General features: G+C 53.8%; 2 protein-coding genes across 2 annotated transcripts; both read right to left on the reverse strand.

The window, feature by feature from the left end:
* Window positions 1-38: 38 nt before the first annotated feature.
* Window positions 39-1,586, reverse strand: EXOSC6 (exosome component 6). The gene has a single exon (XM_071440600.1). The coding sequence runs from the start codon at window positions 1,488-1,490 to the stop codon at window positions 651-653; it is 840 nt and encodes a 279-aa protein (XP_071296701.1). The 5' UTR covers window positions 1,491-1,586; the 3' UTR covers window positions 39-650.
* Window positions 1,587-1,616: 30 nt separating this feature from the next.
* AARS1 (alanyl-tRNA synthetase 1) lies at window positions 1,617-16,381 on the reverse strand. Its single transcript, XM_071440598.1, has 21 exons — window positions 16,225-16,381; window positions 14,647-14,855; window positions 13,842-14,030; window positions 13,060-13,205; window positions 12,780-12,971; window positions 12,195-12,339; window positions 10,749-10,894; window positions 10,095-10,203; window positions 9,850-10,000; window positions 9,348-9,472; window positions 8,573-8,717; window positions 7,787-7,965; window positions 7,198-7,311; window positions 6,186-6,392; window positions 5,370-5,554; window positions 4,842-4,950; window positions 4,073-4,186; window positions 3,682-3,801; window positions 3,131-3,217; window positions 2,161-2,274; window positions 1,617-1,882 (listed from the first exon to the last, which is right to left on the reverse strand). Exons 2-21 carry the CDS (start codon window positions 14,788-14,790, stop codon window positions 1,697-1,699), a joined length of 2,907 nt encoding a protein of 968 aa, XP_071296699.1. The 5' UTR covers window positions 14,791-14,855; window positions 16,225-16,381; the 3' UTR covers window positions 1,617-1,696.
* Between the last annotated feature and the right edge of the window lie 1,296 nt (window positions 16,382-17,677).

Below are 17,677 nucleotides of genomic sequence, written 5' to 3' on the forward strand. Positions count from 1 at the left end.
CTGGCAGAGGCCCCAGGAGGCCCATGCAGGCAGAAGACTCACCAGAAAAAGTACTATTTATTATTATGAAAAAACCAACAAAACGCAACTCTGCCACCCTGAAGCACTGTCTGGGCAAGAAGTCCAAGGGATGTGCAGTCCATGCCATGGTGTAGTTCCTGCCTGTGCTGCTTGCACAGATAGGTATGGTGAGGAGCTTGGAATGAGGGTTACAGCCTGGGTGGAGATGTGGGGTCCTAGAGTGCCAGCAATTGCTCGGAGGGAGGTCTCGGGTAGGCTCTGGCTGCTGAGGCAGTCTGGAGAATGGTCTCCTGCAACACGAGGGCTTCTCAGGTGCACTCTGGGGTGCTCGGGCAGTGTGTGGGGGGTGCAGATTCCCGTGTCCTTGGGCACAGTTCTTGGGTCTCCAGCAGTGCAAAGGTTGGCTCATCCACTCTCCAGCGGCATCAGGCATGGATCAGGGGGTTCACCAGCAGTAACAGTTAAACTTAATAAACTTTTAAGATTCTAAAAATAAACTTATTTTAATCCCCAACAGTGATGTGTGGATCAGGCAGGCTCCAGGGGTCTCCGGCAGCATTGAAAGCAGCTTGGGCGGCCTCTGGGAGATGCCCCATCCCCAGACTGGGGTACGCAGGTCTCATGGGCACTCAGGCACTGGTGGCGGCGGCGGCAGCGGCGGTGGCGGCGGCGGCGGCATCGCGGCGCTGTGCGGCCCGCAGCAGGCTCTGCCGCAGCACCGGGTACTGCCGGTGGCAGCCATCGAGGCCGAGCCGCAGGGCTTGCGCCCAGTCCTCGGGCGGGCCGCCCCGGCCGCCGCCCAGCACGGCCGACACCTGGTTGAGGGCGGGCAGCAGGGCCAGCGTGAGGCGGGCGGCGGCGCGGCGCTCCTCGGGCTCGGCGGGCTGCAGCATCCACGAGGCGGCGGGCGCGGGCGGCCGGCACAGCGCGCAGCCCACGGCCAGGTCGTACATCTCCACTCCCGCGTCCGCCAGCGCCAGGGCGGCGGCGCTAACGGCGGCGGCCAGCGCCGAGCCCCCGTCCTGCAGCAGCAGCGCGCTGACGGCCAGGCGGGCCCGCGGGTAGCGGCCCAGCCGCACCGCCGGCTCCAGCGCCTCCCGCAGCGCCGCCGCCGCCTCCCGCTCCGCCTCCCGCTCCGCCGCCGCGCCCGGCCGGCCCCGCGCCCCTCGCCCCGCGAACGGCGCCCGGCGGAACTCGCAGATCAGCCGGCCCGGGCCGGGCTCGGCCGCCTCCCGCGGGCCCCAGGCGGCGCAGAGCACCTTGGTGCCGCTGCCCAGCTCCACGTAGGCCGAGCCCTGCGCCTGGCTCAGCAGCCCGGCCCGCGCGAACAGCGGCCGCAGGGCACAGGGGTCCCGCGGCGCCGCCCCCGCGCCCTCTTCGTCCTCCTCATCCTCGGCCGCGGCCGAGGCCCACAGCGCCGGCGGCTGCGACTCCTCCGGGCCGCGCAGGCGGCGGTGATCCAGCGGCATGGTCGGCGGGACGCCGTGAGGGCGGCGGCGGGGCGGGCCCGAACAGGAGGCGGGCACAAGCTGTGACTGGCAGCGGGATCCCAGCCCACCCCATCCCGTCCCGCCTCCAGAGCCGGGGAGCACAGCGCGGGGCAGGGAGCCTTTATTACAGGAAAGCTGCGCAGGGGACAGAGAGGGAGACAAAGGGACCGGGGTTCCCCCCTCAGTCAGTTCTTCAGCTCCCCCAGGCGGAGCCTGGCAAAGTCCGTGGCCAGTTTCAGGGCCTCCTGCAGGCAGCCCACATTCTTGCCTGTTGCCTGTGCAGAGATGTCCTTTCCACCGCCTTTGCCGTCCATCAAGCCAGACACTTCCTGCACCCACTGGCTGGCCTTCAGGCCCTTATTTGCAGTCTCCTGGGCAGGAAAAGAAACCCAGCGGTCAGCACAGCTAGCAATTGCCCTGCCCTATGCCTACCACTCTATTAAGTCCTGACTCTTCCCCTTCCCTATTTGCAGAGCATAACCCCTCTTCCCTCATTTCTGCAGCCTGACAATAAGCCCAAGCACAAAGGCTGTAGCTCTTGCCAAACCCCAGTCAGTTCTGGCCGTGTAATGTTAGATAGTTCCTGTCTGGAGGCTGCAGCTCCTCCATGGAGGCTCAGGGAGAGGCAACTACACTATCTTGGCATTACCTGGGGTACTTGACACAGGCAGGTGATCCTGCCAGCTTCGTTATCCACAGCAAAGAGCATAGCAGCAGTCTGGGGGGAATTAGTCTTGAAGAGCTTCAGAGATTCATTCAGGGCCTGGAAGAAAACAAAATCATTATATGACTGCCTCCCTGCACTTGCACCCAGCCCAGCCCCAGCCCCAACAGCACCCACAGAGACCTCAGGGATCAGGAATTGCATTAAACCAGCCAGCAGCACTCTGCAACGCTCCTCCTCCCAAACATCAGCCATCTTCACATTCCTGGCAGTGTAAAAGCCTTGGCAGGGGACATAACCCCAAGGCAGGAAGATGCTTTTATTTCCCCACCTTGAGGTATACAGCAATTGGCAGGATCAGCCCCAGAATAAACCTTTGCCTGAGTGTACTGGCTGGAGGGCTGGAGGGGGAAAAGCTCCTCCCAGCAGAATGGAACAGCTGTTCCAAAGGGAGTCAAGAGTACTCAAACACAGCATGAAGAGCCTGCAAGAGTTATCAGACACAGCAGGGAGGGAAGAACCAGGGAGACTGTCACACGTTCTATTATTCTCAAAGAGACCATCATCCCTCACTCACACAGACAGCACAAGCATCAAGACCTTCATGGCTCAGCAGAGCTGCTGCTCTCAGTCCTTTAAGTGCATTTCAGTGTTGTGACTGCTGCAGGATGAGTCTTACCTGGGACACAATGGGATTTCTGCTGGGCTTCCTATCTACCAGCATGGCTGGAAACTCAGCAAGTGGTCAAAACCCCACCACCTCTGGAAGCCCATGTGCCAGTCAGGAGGTGGGACACAAGAGAATATTCCAGTGGTCTCTTCCCCTTCTCAGGGATGGCAGGTGGCAAGAGGGACAGCTCTGTAGCACTGAACCACCTCCCCAAGTGGTGAAAGACCACCCAGCTGCTCCTCAGGCAGAGGAAGGTTGCTGAGGACAGATCTGACTTTCCCATACCTTTGCTGAGGCTCCATTCTCCATTTCCATGATGACCCATGGCTGGTTAGGGTGACTCTCAATAACTTGCTTGGTCTTCTCCAGTACCTGAGAACAACAGTGGTCAGCCACTAAACCATCCACACTGTGTATGGACACAAGAACCACCTGGGTAGAGCAGGGACAGAGGTCCTCAAGCAAACACACCCACAGCCCAGCCTGGAGCAGCCTCACACTATGAAGCCAGGAGGAATATACTCTGACAGGCAGGTATGTGGCCTGCAAGACACCAGGTTGAGCATGATTCCTCCTCCAGAAAGCTCCAGTGGGATCCAGGAGGAAGCCTGCACCCAGAGGCACTGTTCGGGCAGGAACAGGCTGCCATGCTTCAACCCAGGGAACAGGCACAGAGGTAATTCTACTTCAGGAGGCAGTAGGAGAAGCTGGAAGCCTGAACAGCATGAGGGGCACTCCCACACATCAATTCTCCTCCATCCTGGACATTAACAGAGCTCCCAAATGAGCTCCCCACAGCCCTCCCACACTGTCCTTTATTCCAGCCCAGAGCTCACTCTTTTCTGGATGTCAGCTTTGCTTGCTCGGTCCAGGTCATCCATGACCTTCTTCAGTGCTTTAACAGCCTCTCTCAGTTCATCTTTCTGCCACTGTGGGATAATAGCAGTGGCCAGAGTCTGCAAAAGAGGAGCAGGTAGAGAAGGTTAAAGGCACCTTGGCAGGAGATGCAGCACCTCATTGACTTTGCCTCAGCTGGCAGAGCCCAGCAAGCTCCACTCCTCTCCCAGTGCCAATGACCTGAGGAAACAGGTGCTGGCTGCAGCCCCCATGGAATGCAGGGCTGCTGGAACAGAAGCAGGAAGGGGAACTCAGGTCACATTAATACCCAGTTCTGGCAATCAAGGTCCCTTTCACTTTGGGGAGGCAGAGCACTGCTATCATCCTCACCTCACTGAGATCTGTGATCTCCTTCTGCACGTCTTTGTTGGGAGTTGTCTGGACCTTCACCTTGGCCTCCAGGGCTGACAGCAGTTTTCTGAGGCTGTCAACTTTCCTGAGGGCCTAGGAGGATAAAATCTGAGTTAAATCAAGCTGGAAGATTGAGCAGGCTGGGCTTTTGGTCACCCAAGAGTGCAAAAAGGTGAGGAATGCTGGAATCCCCCAGGATGGGACTTAGTAATTCTTGGAAAGCCACAGGGCCAAAGCAGGCAGCACCTGACCAGAACCAGGGTGTGATGATGGCACATGGGCTCCAGGTCTCTTTCCTTTGCCAGGATTGCCAAGATCCCCCCAAAAGAAAAATCATCTCCCCCATGAAACCCCTTTCTACCACTTTAGGGAGCACCAGCCCACCTCCAAAGTCACTACCTCCTGCAGCAGAGGAGTGGATTCTCAGACTTCACCACTCTCCTGCTGGCCCTGCCAGCTGCTGAGAGCTCTGCATTGGCAGCCACTCTGAAAAGCAACCTGAGCTAACTCTGGAGCCATCCCACACACCCACCCAGGTTTGTCTGCCACAACACCTGCAGCTGAGACTTCCCTCTCTCTTCCCTGCTCTGACTGTAGTACAGCCAGGGTCTTCAGAACAGTCTTTGGCAACAGCAGCACCCTTTTCCATGAGTCCCTCAGAGGCTATTGTGCAATTTTGAACAAAATGAACTTTGGCACAGGGTTAATAGGTGGAATTTCACAGAGGACCTCTCCTGCCTACCCTTACCTTCCGAGCTTCAGCCCCGGTGACTGCAACTATCCTCCGAATGCCTTTAGCAATTGCTTCTTCTGAAACAATCACAAAGGGGCCAGCATGGCTGGAGTTCTGCAAGTGCCTTTGGAAAGAACCCAAACAGACCCACAAGAGAGAGTTAGAAGTGCACTTCTCAATTCAGCAAGAATCAGCAAAGAAATAAGACAACCATCCTGCCAGAGAAATGCAGCAGTGTGGGGACAGGCAGAAAAAACAACCAGTGCTGAAAGCAAATGAGTGAGGAAAGGGTGGTAAGACCTGTGGTCCCAGCACTACCAGAGACCCTGCGTGAGGGCAGGGGCAATACAGGCAGTTTCCTGCCTGAAAAAGGTAATTTTAAAGAGTGATTGACTCAGGACTGGGAATGCAAAGGCAAATCATCACCACCACCTCCATCTCTGCCCTGGCTCTCCCCAGTGTATGCTCATGACACGAGCTCAAGCTCCACAGGAACTCCTTTCAGCCACCCTGGTACCTCCCCCAGCCTCTCCAGGTACTCACGTCCCTCCGCAGAACTCAATAGAGGTGATGGAGCCCCCAGGGCCAGAGGGGTCAGCCAGCAGCTCCTCCACAGGGATGCCAATGGAAACCACACGCACAGGATCGGGGTAGGTCTCGTCAAAAACTGCCCGAAGTCCTTGGATAGCTTTGGCTTCTGCAAGAGGGCAGTCCTTGGCATACACAGTCTGCAGGGACAGCAGAGGGATGCAGGTAAGAGCCAGTCATGTCAGCTGTGACTGAGGGCCCACATTCCCAGGAAATATCTTCCTCTGAAAGATCCTAGAGGTGAAGTCTTATGCCTTACCTGAGCTGGGGCTTGTTGAGCTACAAGAATCACAAAATTATTAAAAGACATCTCATCTTCAAAACTCCCAATACCACCTTCTCAGACTCCCTGTGTGTTACTGCACATGCAAATGGTTCCAAGCACAGATTCCAGAGTCCTTCAGGGTTGGCTCTAACACTTGGCACCAGACAGAGCAATTCTCCTGCCACTGGGGACACATCACTGGGTTGCCTGGGTGTATGCTGTAAATCCACCCAGGCCTGCAAAACTACTCTGCCAAACTTCCCAGCTCTTGCAGCTGATGTGACACTACTGCAGGTGGGGGAACACTTCAACCCTACAGAGGGCTTGAAACCAATGAACCAAACAATCCATATGGGGTTTTCCCACTCAAAACCCTCCAAGGTGATGGCAATCTGTGCACAGTACTGCACCAACAGCTCAGAATCCTCCTGTGCATGCCCAACTCCCAGCATCCCAGATCATCCAAAACAAGGACTCAAGGCATACAACGTGTCACCCATACCCACCTTTGACTCCTCGATCATCTGGTTGGCAATCCCCTCAACTTTCTTGATTTCCTGTGTGGACAGGGCTCCCTTGGCCGTGAAGTCGAAGCGCAGGCGGTCGGGAGCCACCAGGGAGCCCCTCTGGTCAGCCTCCCCCAGCACGGAGCGCAGGGCGAAGTTGAGGATGTGGGTGGCCGTGTGGTTGCTCATGACCGGCCTCCGCCTGGCCTGAGGGAGGAAGCCACTGTTGGATGGGGTCCCACACCCCAGAGCCACAACCACCTCCAGCAGCTGAAGGGGAGGTTAATGCCCTGCTCCAACAGAATCCTAATCTAGCTCAGGACACCAGAAACAACTGATGGCACTTGCTGCCTTGGAGCTTCAGCTACAGGAGTTACCCACCAAATCTGTGTGTGGCTTTTTTCCTGGCAGTTCCCTTGTTTGGCCTGTGTGGAAAGGGGCCAAGGACAGATAAGGACAGAGATAACTAATCTCTGTTCCTCATCAGGGAAAAGCACTTCAAGATGGAAGCCTTTCCTCTTCCTCTAAATGTGCTGCCTCTATAGGGAAGGGAAATTCATCAGGCTGACTGTGCTCAACCCAGCACTCACTCAGCAAGCTGAGCCCACAGGAGCAACATTTGGACTGAGGCAGACAGACCAGGCTCTCTGCTATTGTCCCCACACGGTGGAGCACTACACATGTTCTCCCTGCAAGTCCCAAAATGACCCAAATGACCCAAAACATATGACCCAAAATGTGTTTCTGCCTATGACCAGCGAACCCAGCAAGAATGGCTCTGAGCTAGCTGGGCATTATCTGCCTTGTGGTAGGAGAAAGCCAGGTGTGAAGCAAGAGAGACTTGGAGTCAGCCAGACACTGGTTGATTGTGTGATGCAGGGAGAGCAGGACGCAAACATCAGGCCCCTAGAGTGGCACTGATGAAAAGAAACAAGACAAAATCCAGAAACAAAATCCAGAGAAAAGAGAAATCCCGAGAAAAGCCCATGTGTTACACCATGTTTTAACTCACCTCATCAATAGTCAGGTGGACCTGATCTCCTACTTTCAAGCTCCCATACAGAGTTCCTATGTGGAGCACGTAGCCTCCCCGGACCTGAACGTTCTTCACAGTAAATTCTGTTTTCTGTACAAAGAGGGAAATGCCCCATGTGAGCAGGGGAGACATCCAGCCAGAAGTCTGAGTTGCAACTGGAAAGGTCCCAGCTGAGAGCCAGACTGGTGTGTGTGCTGGAGAAAGCTGAGTGTCCCTAGGCACAGCACACAGCAAAGCAGAGAAGTGAATGAAGGTGAGGCACAGTTATGGGGCACAGAAAGAGCTCCCCACCTCAGCTTCAGAGCACTGCCCTTGGGCTTGGCAATCCCAGCACCACCACCACAGGCACCCACATTCTGGTGACAGTAGCACAGAACTGAGCTCCTCAAGGAGCAAGGGGAACAAAACCCCAGCACATCCATGCTGCAACCCCAGAAAGGAGCCCTGTGCAATGCGTGACATCTGACACGGATGGGAAATTGCTGGAGCTTGCCTGGCCCCTTCTCCCCTCTGCCCAGGCCCCGAGTCAGACTGAGCCTAGCAAAAGGCTCTCAGGCCCACTCACATCCTCCCTGCTGTCATCATCCTTGACCATGTAGCCCTGGTCGTAGATCTGCCCCCCCTGCTCGGCGTAGAAGCAGGTTCGGTCCAGCACTATGCCGCACTCCTGGCCAGTGGAAACCTCCTCCACAAACGTCTTCTCCCTGCGGATGGCTTTCACTGTGGCCACGAGGCTCCCGAAATCTGCCACCAGGAGGACAGGCAGTGTCAGTGAAAGGAAAACCTTGAAGACACCACATGGGAGCAGAATGTTATAGCAACACCTCCCAGTTATTGCAGGAGCTCATGGCACAAACCCCCACACATTTGCAGGGGATAAGGAGAGAGGACAGTTAGTTGGAAATTTATTTTAGTGCCCTCCAAGGCAGGGACTGTCACTGCCTTCCACACCTATGCAGCAAAAGTCAACAGCACATATGGCTATGAGCCTGCAGCCTCCTGAATCTCCATCAAATAAAAAAACTAGCAGAAGAGCCAGAGCAAGCAAGCCAAGGACCCTCCAACAGGCCAAGCAGAAACTGCAGTCTCCTGCAGCACTGGCAAAGGAGCAGCTGAGAAACACCAGCAGAGGAGTGTGGAGACATAAAGCTGCAGGAACAGGAATTCCCTTAATTTGGCAACAGCAGTACAGTAGCCCCTGAACAGTCTGTCATCCTTCTCTGCTCAATAGAAACAAGCAGACTATTCACCTGCACAGCCTCCCAGTTCCAACTCCATGTCCCAGGAAAGGGGAGGTGCATGCCAGGGAAGGTTTAGTAGCAGAACAGGACTGTGAGAAGGTTTTTCATACCATAGGTACCGCTTGGATCTGAAGCATAGTTGTATTTTGGTGAATCATCTGTCACCTCCAGCCCTCGGGCTCTCAGCTCTTCAATGGCATAGATGTCCAGCATGAGGAGATCTTCCCCTCCAGCACCCTTGCCCTGGGATTTGAGCTGCCAAGGAACAAGGTTTGAGAAATGACCTGCCAAATACCAAGGTTTAAGAAACACCAATGCATGCCAGCCTAGCTGCACATCTTGCTCACATCCCTCAGCACCCCCTGATTTAGAGCTCTCCCTGGGAAGCTGTCTGCCAGCACCTGGAGTGTGCCAATTTTTCTGGCTTCAGAGCATCCAGTTCCAGCATGCAGACCAAGTGGGCCTGAGCCCAGTAAGGACAAGGCAAGTACCCAGCTGGTCAATGCCACTCCCTGCTGCTGCTGCAAACATACTGGGAAATGCACCCAAGGTGCAGGCCTGCCTGGATACTGAGCCTTAGACAGGGAATAACTTCCCTAACCAGAACAGGACAGCAGAAGTGCTCCCAGCACTCCACTATCTCTGTCTGAAGGCTGAGCTCAAGGTTCTAGGCCTTGCTAGGTAGCAGAACCAATCCCAGCTGTACAGAATAAACACGTCCCACAGCAACTGCAGTTGTCCTGGATTTTCCCACAGGAAAAACTATGAGGCATATGGGATGTGAGCAGACTCAGTGAGAAAGGAGCAACTCATGACTGAAAACTGAAAGGAAGGGAATTCTACCTGCCCACTCATAAACCAGCTTCCCCTGGAGCTGTTACCCACCTGAGCATTTTTCCGCTCTTCTTCAAAGCCCTCCATGTCTACAACAAGGCCCTTCTCCTCTGCAATCAGCCCAGTGAGATCCGCAGGGAAACCATAGGTGTCATACAGCAGCCAGGCAGTGTCACCTGCAGAGAAAGGGCAAAGCAGTCACCTCTCATGTTCCATGAGACACTGCTCCCTTCCCTGCTCCCCCACCATAGCTCTGAGCTATGGCAGGACAGTGAACAGGTCTGGAGAATGTGAACATCCAAAAGGCTCCTCCCTGGCAGCACAGAGATGAGTGTCTGGGCAGCTTAGAAACCTCAGCAAGTGAGCACAAGCCAGAGGAGAGACAGGTGGTTCAGCTCGAACAGATGTCCTCTGACTCCAACTTTGTCTCCCTACCACCTTCCACCACTTCTTATTTTCCTACCCTTTCCCTTCCTCCAACTTCCCTAAGCCCTTATGTAATCCCAGGTAACAAATGCCTTTTGCTGTATCCAGACAGAACTCACAGCCTTACCAGGAATGACTTTACTGTCCCCAAGGCTCTGGATCTTCCTGTCCAGGATGCGACGGCCTCTGCTCAGTGTTTTCAGGAACTGATCCTCTTCTTCATTGATAATGTCCTTTACCATATCTGGGTCCTTCTTCAGCTCAGGAAAGGCATCTCCCTGCAGACCCAGGAGGAGGAGCCCTTCAACATGGAGATCTGCACACCTCAGCAGAGGAAGTCTTAAGCAGATAGAGTGGAATAGGAGAACTTACCAGTGACTGCACCACCACATCAACCAGAGTAGCAAAGAAACCCTTGGGGGCATTGAGCTTCTCATGGGAGTAGCGCACAGCCCGTCGGAGAATCCGCCTCAGCACGTACCTAGGGAATAGCAGAGGCCCCCTGTAAATGTTACACATCTGAGCTGTTCTCAGGGGCTCCACCAGCATCCACCTACCAGCACCCCCTCCCAGGACCAAGAGCATAGGGTTTTCTCCTCTCATTTTCTCTCATGGCAGCAGCAAGGCACAGGTGAGGTGCTAGGCCCCAGCTCCATGACCCACATTCACTGTGTGCTTATGGAGACCACTAGCACCTGCAGCACAGCCCCCCCAGCCCAAAATTCCTTGCTTTTTCAACAGCAACAGTGCACCAAGCTGGGCTTTGTGACTTTCTGCCCACAGTCATCTTATCTGGGGGCTGGCACAGCAGCAATGGTGCTCACAAGAACCTTCAGACTCGTGCATCATGTGGGTGTGAACCTTACTAGAGCCATTCAAGCATCAAATATCTGAGCAAACACTCTGCTACCCACTGCTTTAATGATGAATCCAAAGAGATCCCAAAGACCCAGGAGTTCCCAGAGCCTTGGGGGAAACCTTGCAGAACAGAATGGGAGTGATGACAATGCAGCAGCTCCTTCTTACCCTCTGCCAGTGTTGTCAGGCCTGCCCCCGTCCGAGAGGGCCAGGGTGATGGTCCGTGCATGGTCAGCCAGCACACGGTAGGCCATGTCTATTCCATCAGCATCCTCGGCCCCAACCTGCCCCAGGTACGGCCTGGCACCTGTGCCCTGTGCAGAGGAGAAGGCAGTGGGCACAGGGTACAGCTACTGACAGTGGCACCATGGCAGAATCACAGGGGAGGGCCTCAGAAGCCAAGCCAACCCCACCACCCACAGCCACAGGAGAATATTCCTTGTGGAAAGAGGCAACACAGTGAACCTAGGGGAGGCACAGAGGGCTCTGCATGGTGCCACAGCCCACATCTCAAAGGCCAAAAGTTCTCCAAACCAGAGGCAAGAAAATCCAATTTATTCCATCATTAAGAGCCCAAAAGAAAGGAAGAGGGAGAGTACAGGGAAATCATTTGTTTTGCACATTGGCTCAAGGACTCCAACCTGGCATAACCTGCCCAGGCAAGAAACCTTTCAATTTCTGTCACATGGGAGATGATCCCAGCTTTCCTCTTTTAGGATGCTTTTATCCACACCCTAAGGAAAGATCCTGCTGTAACCATGCACTGCTTGCACGTGGTGCAAACCTCCAGCAATGGGCACAGTCCCTCCAGCCAGGCTCCCTGAACATGGCAGGAAGGCAGACAAGGACACAGGGGCTGTGACCATTCTCTAGCCAGTAGACTTAACACTGAAAAAAGGCAGCTCTCCAATTCCAACTCAGAGAATCTGCCTTAGCACATACCTAGGGAATAGCAGAGCCCCCCATGCAAATGTTTGCTGGTGAGCTTGGCACCTCATTCCTTAGAGGTAGCAGGAGCCTGGGCTCTTCTCCCTGCATTTTATCCAGCATGATGTAGAGTCAGGAAGCTCTGCCTCCTCCACAGAGGTAAAATAAAGCACTGCACACAGAACTTCCAGCATGGGACCACGTTACCCATGCTGGACAATGGACAATGCAGCAACAGCACACAGGTTCTGCCAGTGACTGTTGTGGTTTATGGCAAAGCACTCCTGGCTAAGGGAATTTTCTACAGATCAGCATGTTGCAGGTGTGAGGCTGAAGGACAAATTGATTCTGGGTTAGCAGTACCACGTGCTCTCTAGCATGTGGCAAAAAGATGGCACTTGGCTATGTTGGACTGCAGAGTATCTCCCACAGGGAGAGGACCATGGAGTGTCCATCAGGACAGTTCACAGAAACTGGGAAAGCTGTACCACTCACTGTCCTGTTTTCCCCTGGAAAGATGTCCCAGGGCAGCAATCACTGTGCCAGCCTGGGTTCCTACCTCAGCAAAGTGCAAATGTGTGGGCTCACAGAAGTTGGGAAAGCAGAGACCACCCTGTCCAACCAATCCCATACATCTCCCCAAGAATTCAGGGAATGGATGCAGCTAGGTCAGGCTTCAGTTCATACCTTTTGGATGGCTTCAAAGTAAGGAAGGAAAAGGTCAGTGTCATAGTTAGACATCTTGTTCTGCAGCACAGAAACCAGCCTCTCCAGGCCCATCCCAGTATCAATACTTTTCTTAGGAAGGGGTTTCAGTGTCCCATCAGCTTCCCTGCCAAAGAAAGATGAGATGTTATGGATGGAGGCTCTGCAGGGGGAACCCCATTTCTCTCTTAGTCTCTGTAAGATTTAGTTCCATCAGATTTGTGACCCAGGCCCATACACAAGCCACACAAAGGACAAATTTGATAAAATACAGTTAACAAGACCCTCAGCAGCAACTTAGACCCAGAGCAGACAATAACTTATTCCCTACTGAACACTTGGCAGATAAACAGACAAAATATTCTCAGTTTGTCCCAAAAGCAGCGTGACCAGCCCGTTCTGTAACAGTGGGTAAGGGAACAGAGCATGACAAAGTGCTCAGCTGCTGGATAACTGGGAATGGCGAGTAAGCCACGGGCAGCTGAACGAACACACAGCCCAAGCAGCCTCCCAAACTGAGCTGGAGCCACCTGGCTCACCTGGAAGCTGGAAGAAGGCCTGGCTCACCTATTGAACTGTATGAACACCAGGTTCCAGATCTCCAGGACGTTGGGGTCATCCTGATTGACCAAGTGTGAAGCATCTCTGTCCCCAATCCGGTCATAGTGGATCTCGCTGCAAGGGCCACAGGGGCCGGTGTCTCCCATTTCCCAGAAATTATCCTTCATATTGCCAGGCAGAATCCTGCCCTCAGCCAGCCTGTAAGAAGAAATTTTTCCTAATATCCAAGCCAAATAAATTACTATTGCTCATCAAAACAGGCACCTTCCTCAGTGAAAGGCCTTACCCCAAATCCAACCAGATCTGCTTGCACTCCAGGTCTGGCTGCAGTCCTGCAGCCTCATTTCCACCAAAGTAAGTGACATAGAGTCTTTCAGCAGGAATGCCAAACTCCTTGGTGAGAAGTTCCAGTGCCAGTTTACAAGCAAGTTCCTGCAGAAGGAAACATGAGGTCAGCAAATGAATGCAAAGACAACTTCTCTTCAACATCCAAAGTACTGACTACTGTAGGTATCAGCAGCTGATAACTTTCTGACTTTTGACATAAGAAAGAGAAAAATTACTACATGCAGTGAAGAGGGCACAAGAAACATCTCACATGACTGTCTTGATGCAGCCAAATTAAGGCCTAGCATGTTCACTGCCTCCAAAAATGCTTTTAATTCTGACTTTGAATACTAGACTAGCAAGAAGCTTGGGAAAGGAAGTCATTATTGTATGATCACTCCTGTTTGAAGGTGAGTCAGTCATAGCTGCATATGATGCAGACATAGCTGCATATGATGCCGACATGTTAGTCCCCACATCTCCAGGACAGCCACTAAAATCTCCACCTGAAGACTCCAAACTAGCAGAGGTAATTTAATCAGCTTTGTAAACCTTAAGTAATTAATCTCAATTAACCTCAAGCTGCAGGGTTGGGGCAGCTTCCAAACTCATTTATTCCAAAGGAGCCACAAGCACCTCTTTGCCAACATATTCTCTTTCCTCTTGGCAAGTGCTCTGCTGAGCTCATAGAGACGGATAAATCTGCGCAAGAGATTCAGAGCTGCACCCAGACTGTTTTACCTTGAAATAATCCCCAAAGGACCAGGACCCCAACATCTCAAAGAAGGTGTGGTGGTACACATCTTTGCCCACATCATCCAGGTCGTTGTGCTTGCCCCCTGCTCGGATGCACTTCTGAGTGTTGGTGGCTCTGCTCAGCTTAGCGAGTGGGTGTGAGGGGTCGATGGTATTGAGGAAGATGGGTTTGAACTGCAAGGAGAGAAAAAGGACAAGTGAACTGCTAGAAAAGCTGAGAAACTGAGGAAAGCACTCAGAACCTGTTTTCAAATGTTGCAAGCAACAGCAAGGCAGTAAGTGTCATGATATCACTAGTCTGAACATACCCAAAGCACTTCCAGAAACAAACCTGCTGCTCCTGTCCATGAGAAGGCTGCCTAGAACTCAGCACTCATACACACACACAGGTGTTCCTAAAGCCCACCAAACCCCAGGCCTTCCAAAGGGACTATAAGCTGTCAGATTGCCAGCTGTCCAAAATAAAAAACTGGGTGCTGATCTGCAGCACAGCCCTTGCAGCATCCCAGTCTCAACCGCTCTTCAAAGACACTGTTATTCATTTGTGCCAGGACTGCTGTGGTACCAAGGGTCAAGGAAACGAGACTGGCAGAGCTCTCACCAGAGGAACCTGTTCCAGTGCTCTTGCCAATTTTGTGAGAGCATAGAGGACTCCAGAGGACACACCACCCATCTCCCTGTGACCAGAAGGAAGGTGGAATAAACAATTTTTCCAACAGCTCTGCAAACAGCTTCACAGGTTCCAACAGGGTATGTTTGTAGGACTGCAGTGCCAGCGTGGGAATCCTACCTGATTCATACCAGCATTGGCAAAGAGCAGTGTGGGGTCATCCAGGGGGATTGTGGAAGATGAGTGCACATAGGTGTGCTGGTTTTCCCTGAAGAAGTCAATGAACCGTTGCCGGATCTGGCTGGCAGTGAGCGGGGTCTCCATCTGGAAGCTGGAAGTTGCCACTGTCCAAAACAAGTGGCAGGAAAGTGGCAAAACGTCGGTGCAGTCTGAATAAATGAAAACAAACAACACTGATGTGTTGTCAGCTCAAGGTGAACATCAAGATCATTGTCTCCAACTCCTGAAAGGGTCTCCCCACATTGTTAAGTACTCACTGAAACTTCTGTTCAACCATCAATCTGCCCCAAAAATGTGGTGGCCCAAGCTGAAATTTCCTCTCCCCCAAATTCCCTGATTTCTGGGGCTCTACCTCAAGTTGCCTGTTGTTTGAAAACACATTGTTATAAAGTATCCAACTCACATGGATACTAAACTTAGTACGTTGTGTTTGCCTTACTGGGGACAGAGGGAGGACTGCCAAGTAAGTCACCAAAGCATTCAAGGGGATTAAATGCAGAGTGAGGAGACATCATTACAGCTTTCCACTATTTAAAGGGGCTTATAAAAATTATGGACAGCAACTTTTTACATGGGCAGGTAATGATATCACAGTTTTAAGGGGGAACACTTTTAAACTAGAAAATGAGAGATTTAGGTTAGATATTAGGAAGGAATTATTCCCTGTGTGGGTGGTGAAGACCTGGCACAGGTTGCCAAGAGAAGATGTGGCTTCCCCATCCTTGGAAGTGTTCAAGGCCAGGTGGGATGGGGCTTGGAGCAGCATTGTGTAGTGAAAGGTGTCCCTCCCTATGGCAGGGGTGTTAGAATCAGGTGGGCTTTAAGGTACCTTCCAATCCAAACCCTTCTGTGATTCAATGACTAAACCATAGAACAGCCAAGTTTGAAAATGACCTCTGAATATAGCCTCGTCCACCCTCCCTGCGCAAAGTACAGCCAGCTGCATGCCCGGAAGGCTTCCTTGAGGGGACCCACATCCCTACATGCACACCAGAGGCAAGTGACAGCCTGGAGGGCAGCACCGCCCGTGTCCTACGGGCACACAGGGCTGTCCCTGACAGCTCAGCGCAATGCGGATCCAGGGAGGGAGGCGAGTTCCCAGCAGCCTGCTGCGGCGCGGAGAGACGGGAACTCCCCGCAGGAGCAAGGCCTGGGAGCACTCACAGCACACAATCAATTGGGCTGGAAAAGTCCTCTCAGATCATCGAGTCCAACCTCGATGCTGCAGGAGGGAAGGACCCGAGGTGGGGAGAACCAAACACAGCAGCAGCCCCAGGCCCTATCAGAGCCTCTGCCCAGACACAGCCGCTCTCCAGTGCCCGAGGAGCGGTGAGGGCACCGCGGTGTCCGGCAGCGCCGCCCGGCATCCCCCCGCGGGCCCGCGTGGGGCGCGACCAGCGCACCGTCACCCTCCCGCCCTGCCCTCTCCGTGCCCCTCTCCCCTAAGCCCGCGGGTCCCGGCGGGACCATGGAAGCCAAACCCAACAGCCGGAGCTCCCCAGCCCCCTCGGGCCGTACCTGCGCGCCCACCGCCGCCCCTCGCTGCGCTCCTCCGGCCGCGCCGCAGCGCCGCTCCGCCCCGCCCCCCTGCCGGACACCAACTCCCATTGGTTGCGAGGGCTGTCACTCTTCTGCCAGCCCCACCCGTCCGCGCGGCGCCCCGCCCCCGGCTGATGCAATGGCGGGACACGGCGGCCACGTGACGCGGGCGGGCTGAAGCCTCAGTGGGTGCCGCCATTTTAGGGATGCCGGCCCTGCAGGCGCAAGGAGGTCGCCTAAGAAATCAGGTTCGGTCCCTGGTGTGCAACGAACCGATAATGACACATTGAGTGAGACATTGTTTGATTCAGAGCTGCCCCAGCCTGGGTGCTCAGTGGTATTCCATAAATCCAGCACACCCCGCTGGACTTTCCATGCTGTTATTTTTACACAGAAATTAAGGGTTAGTGACTTCTCAAGCACAGCCCTACTGTTAGGATTGACCAATACCTTCCATACAAATCATGTAACCCGAGCTAACTTCTACTCATGCTCAGGGCAAGGGTCTTTATGTGTGGAGGGTCTTTTTGATGTGGAGGTGTGATTTTCAGTGTTACAATAAAGATAGTTTATCTCTAACATACACGGACCTGGAGTATTTTGCCAAGTTAGCAACCCCTAAATCTTGTTAGTTCCGGAATGTCCTTGAGTGAGGGATGCTGGCTGCTGCCTCTTCCAGTGATTAGCTCTCCTTTCCTGCAGATTAGGCTTGAAAGTATACAAAGGTCTTACATCAAAGAACAGCCTGACTTAAGATAACACTGACACATTGCACATTTTGCAACAATGATGCTGCCTGCTGCCATGGAGGGAGCAGGGAGCTGTGGGCTCAGCCAGGAAGGGGCTGTGGCAGAGCAGGAGCTGGCTGGGGGTGCTGGAGGGGTGAACAAAGCCCTGCTGGGGGATGTAATGGCTACAGGGTCCTTGCAGGGGTCTGTGGGGTCAAGGTCAAGGCTGTGAGATGCAGGAGAGGTCACTGCATGGCTCTGGTCATGGAGCTCACAGGAAGGGCCTTGTGGACCCAGGCCAAGGGGCACAGAATGTATGCAGGGGAGGTGCCATGCTGACAAAAAAATCACTCTGAGGACAATCAAGCATTGAAAGGGAGTCTGGGAAGTCTACAGGATCCCTGGAGGGTTTTGAGGTCACGTTCAAGCTCTGGGCAGCCCGCTCTGAAGTCATTGCTGATCCTGCTCCTCCTGATGGGCCTTCGAGTAGAGTTCTCTCAGTTCCTCTCTGACCTGGACTGTTCCCAGGTGCCTCTGTAGTGTTGTAGCCTGGTCTCATCTCTTCCCTGGTGCATACTTTCTGGCCCTGGGCTGTGATTCTGGAGCCATGAGAGTGCCTGTGCTGCTGTCCTTGGCCACCATCAGTCAGCCCTTTCCAAAGGTCACTCCCCTGCTTGGCACTGGCCTGTAGCCATTCCTGGTTG

Source organism: Agelaius tricolor, unplaced genomic scaffold (genome assembly GCF_023055355.1).
Source record: "Agelaius tricolor isolate 1412-34295 unplaced genomic scaffold, bAgeTri1.0.p SCAF_15, whole genome shotgun sequence".
Classification (NCBI taxonomy): Eukaryota; Metazoa; Chordata; class Aves; order Passeriformes; family Icteridae; genus Agelaius; species Agelaius tricolor.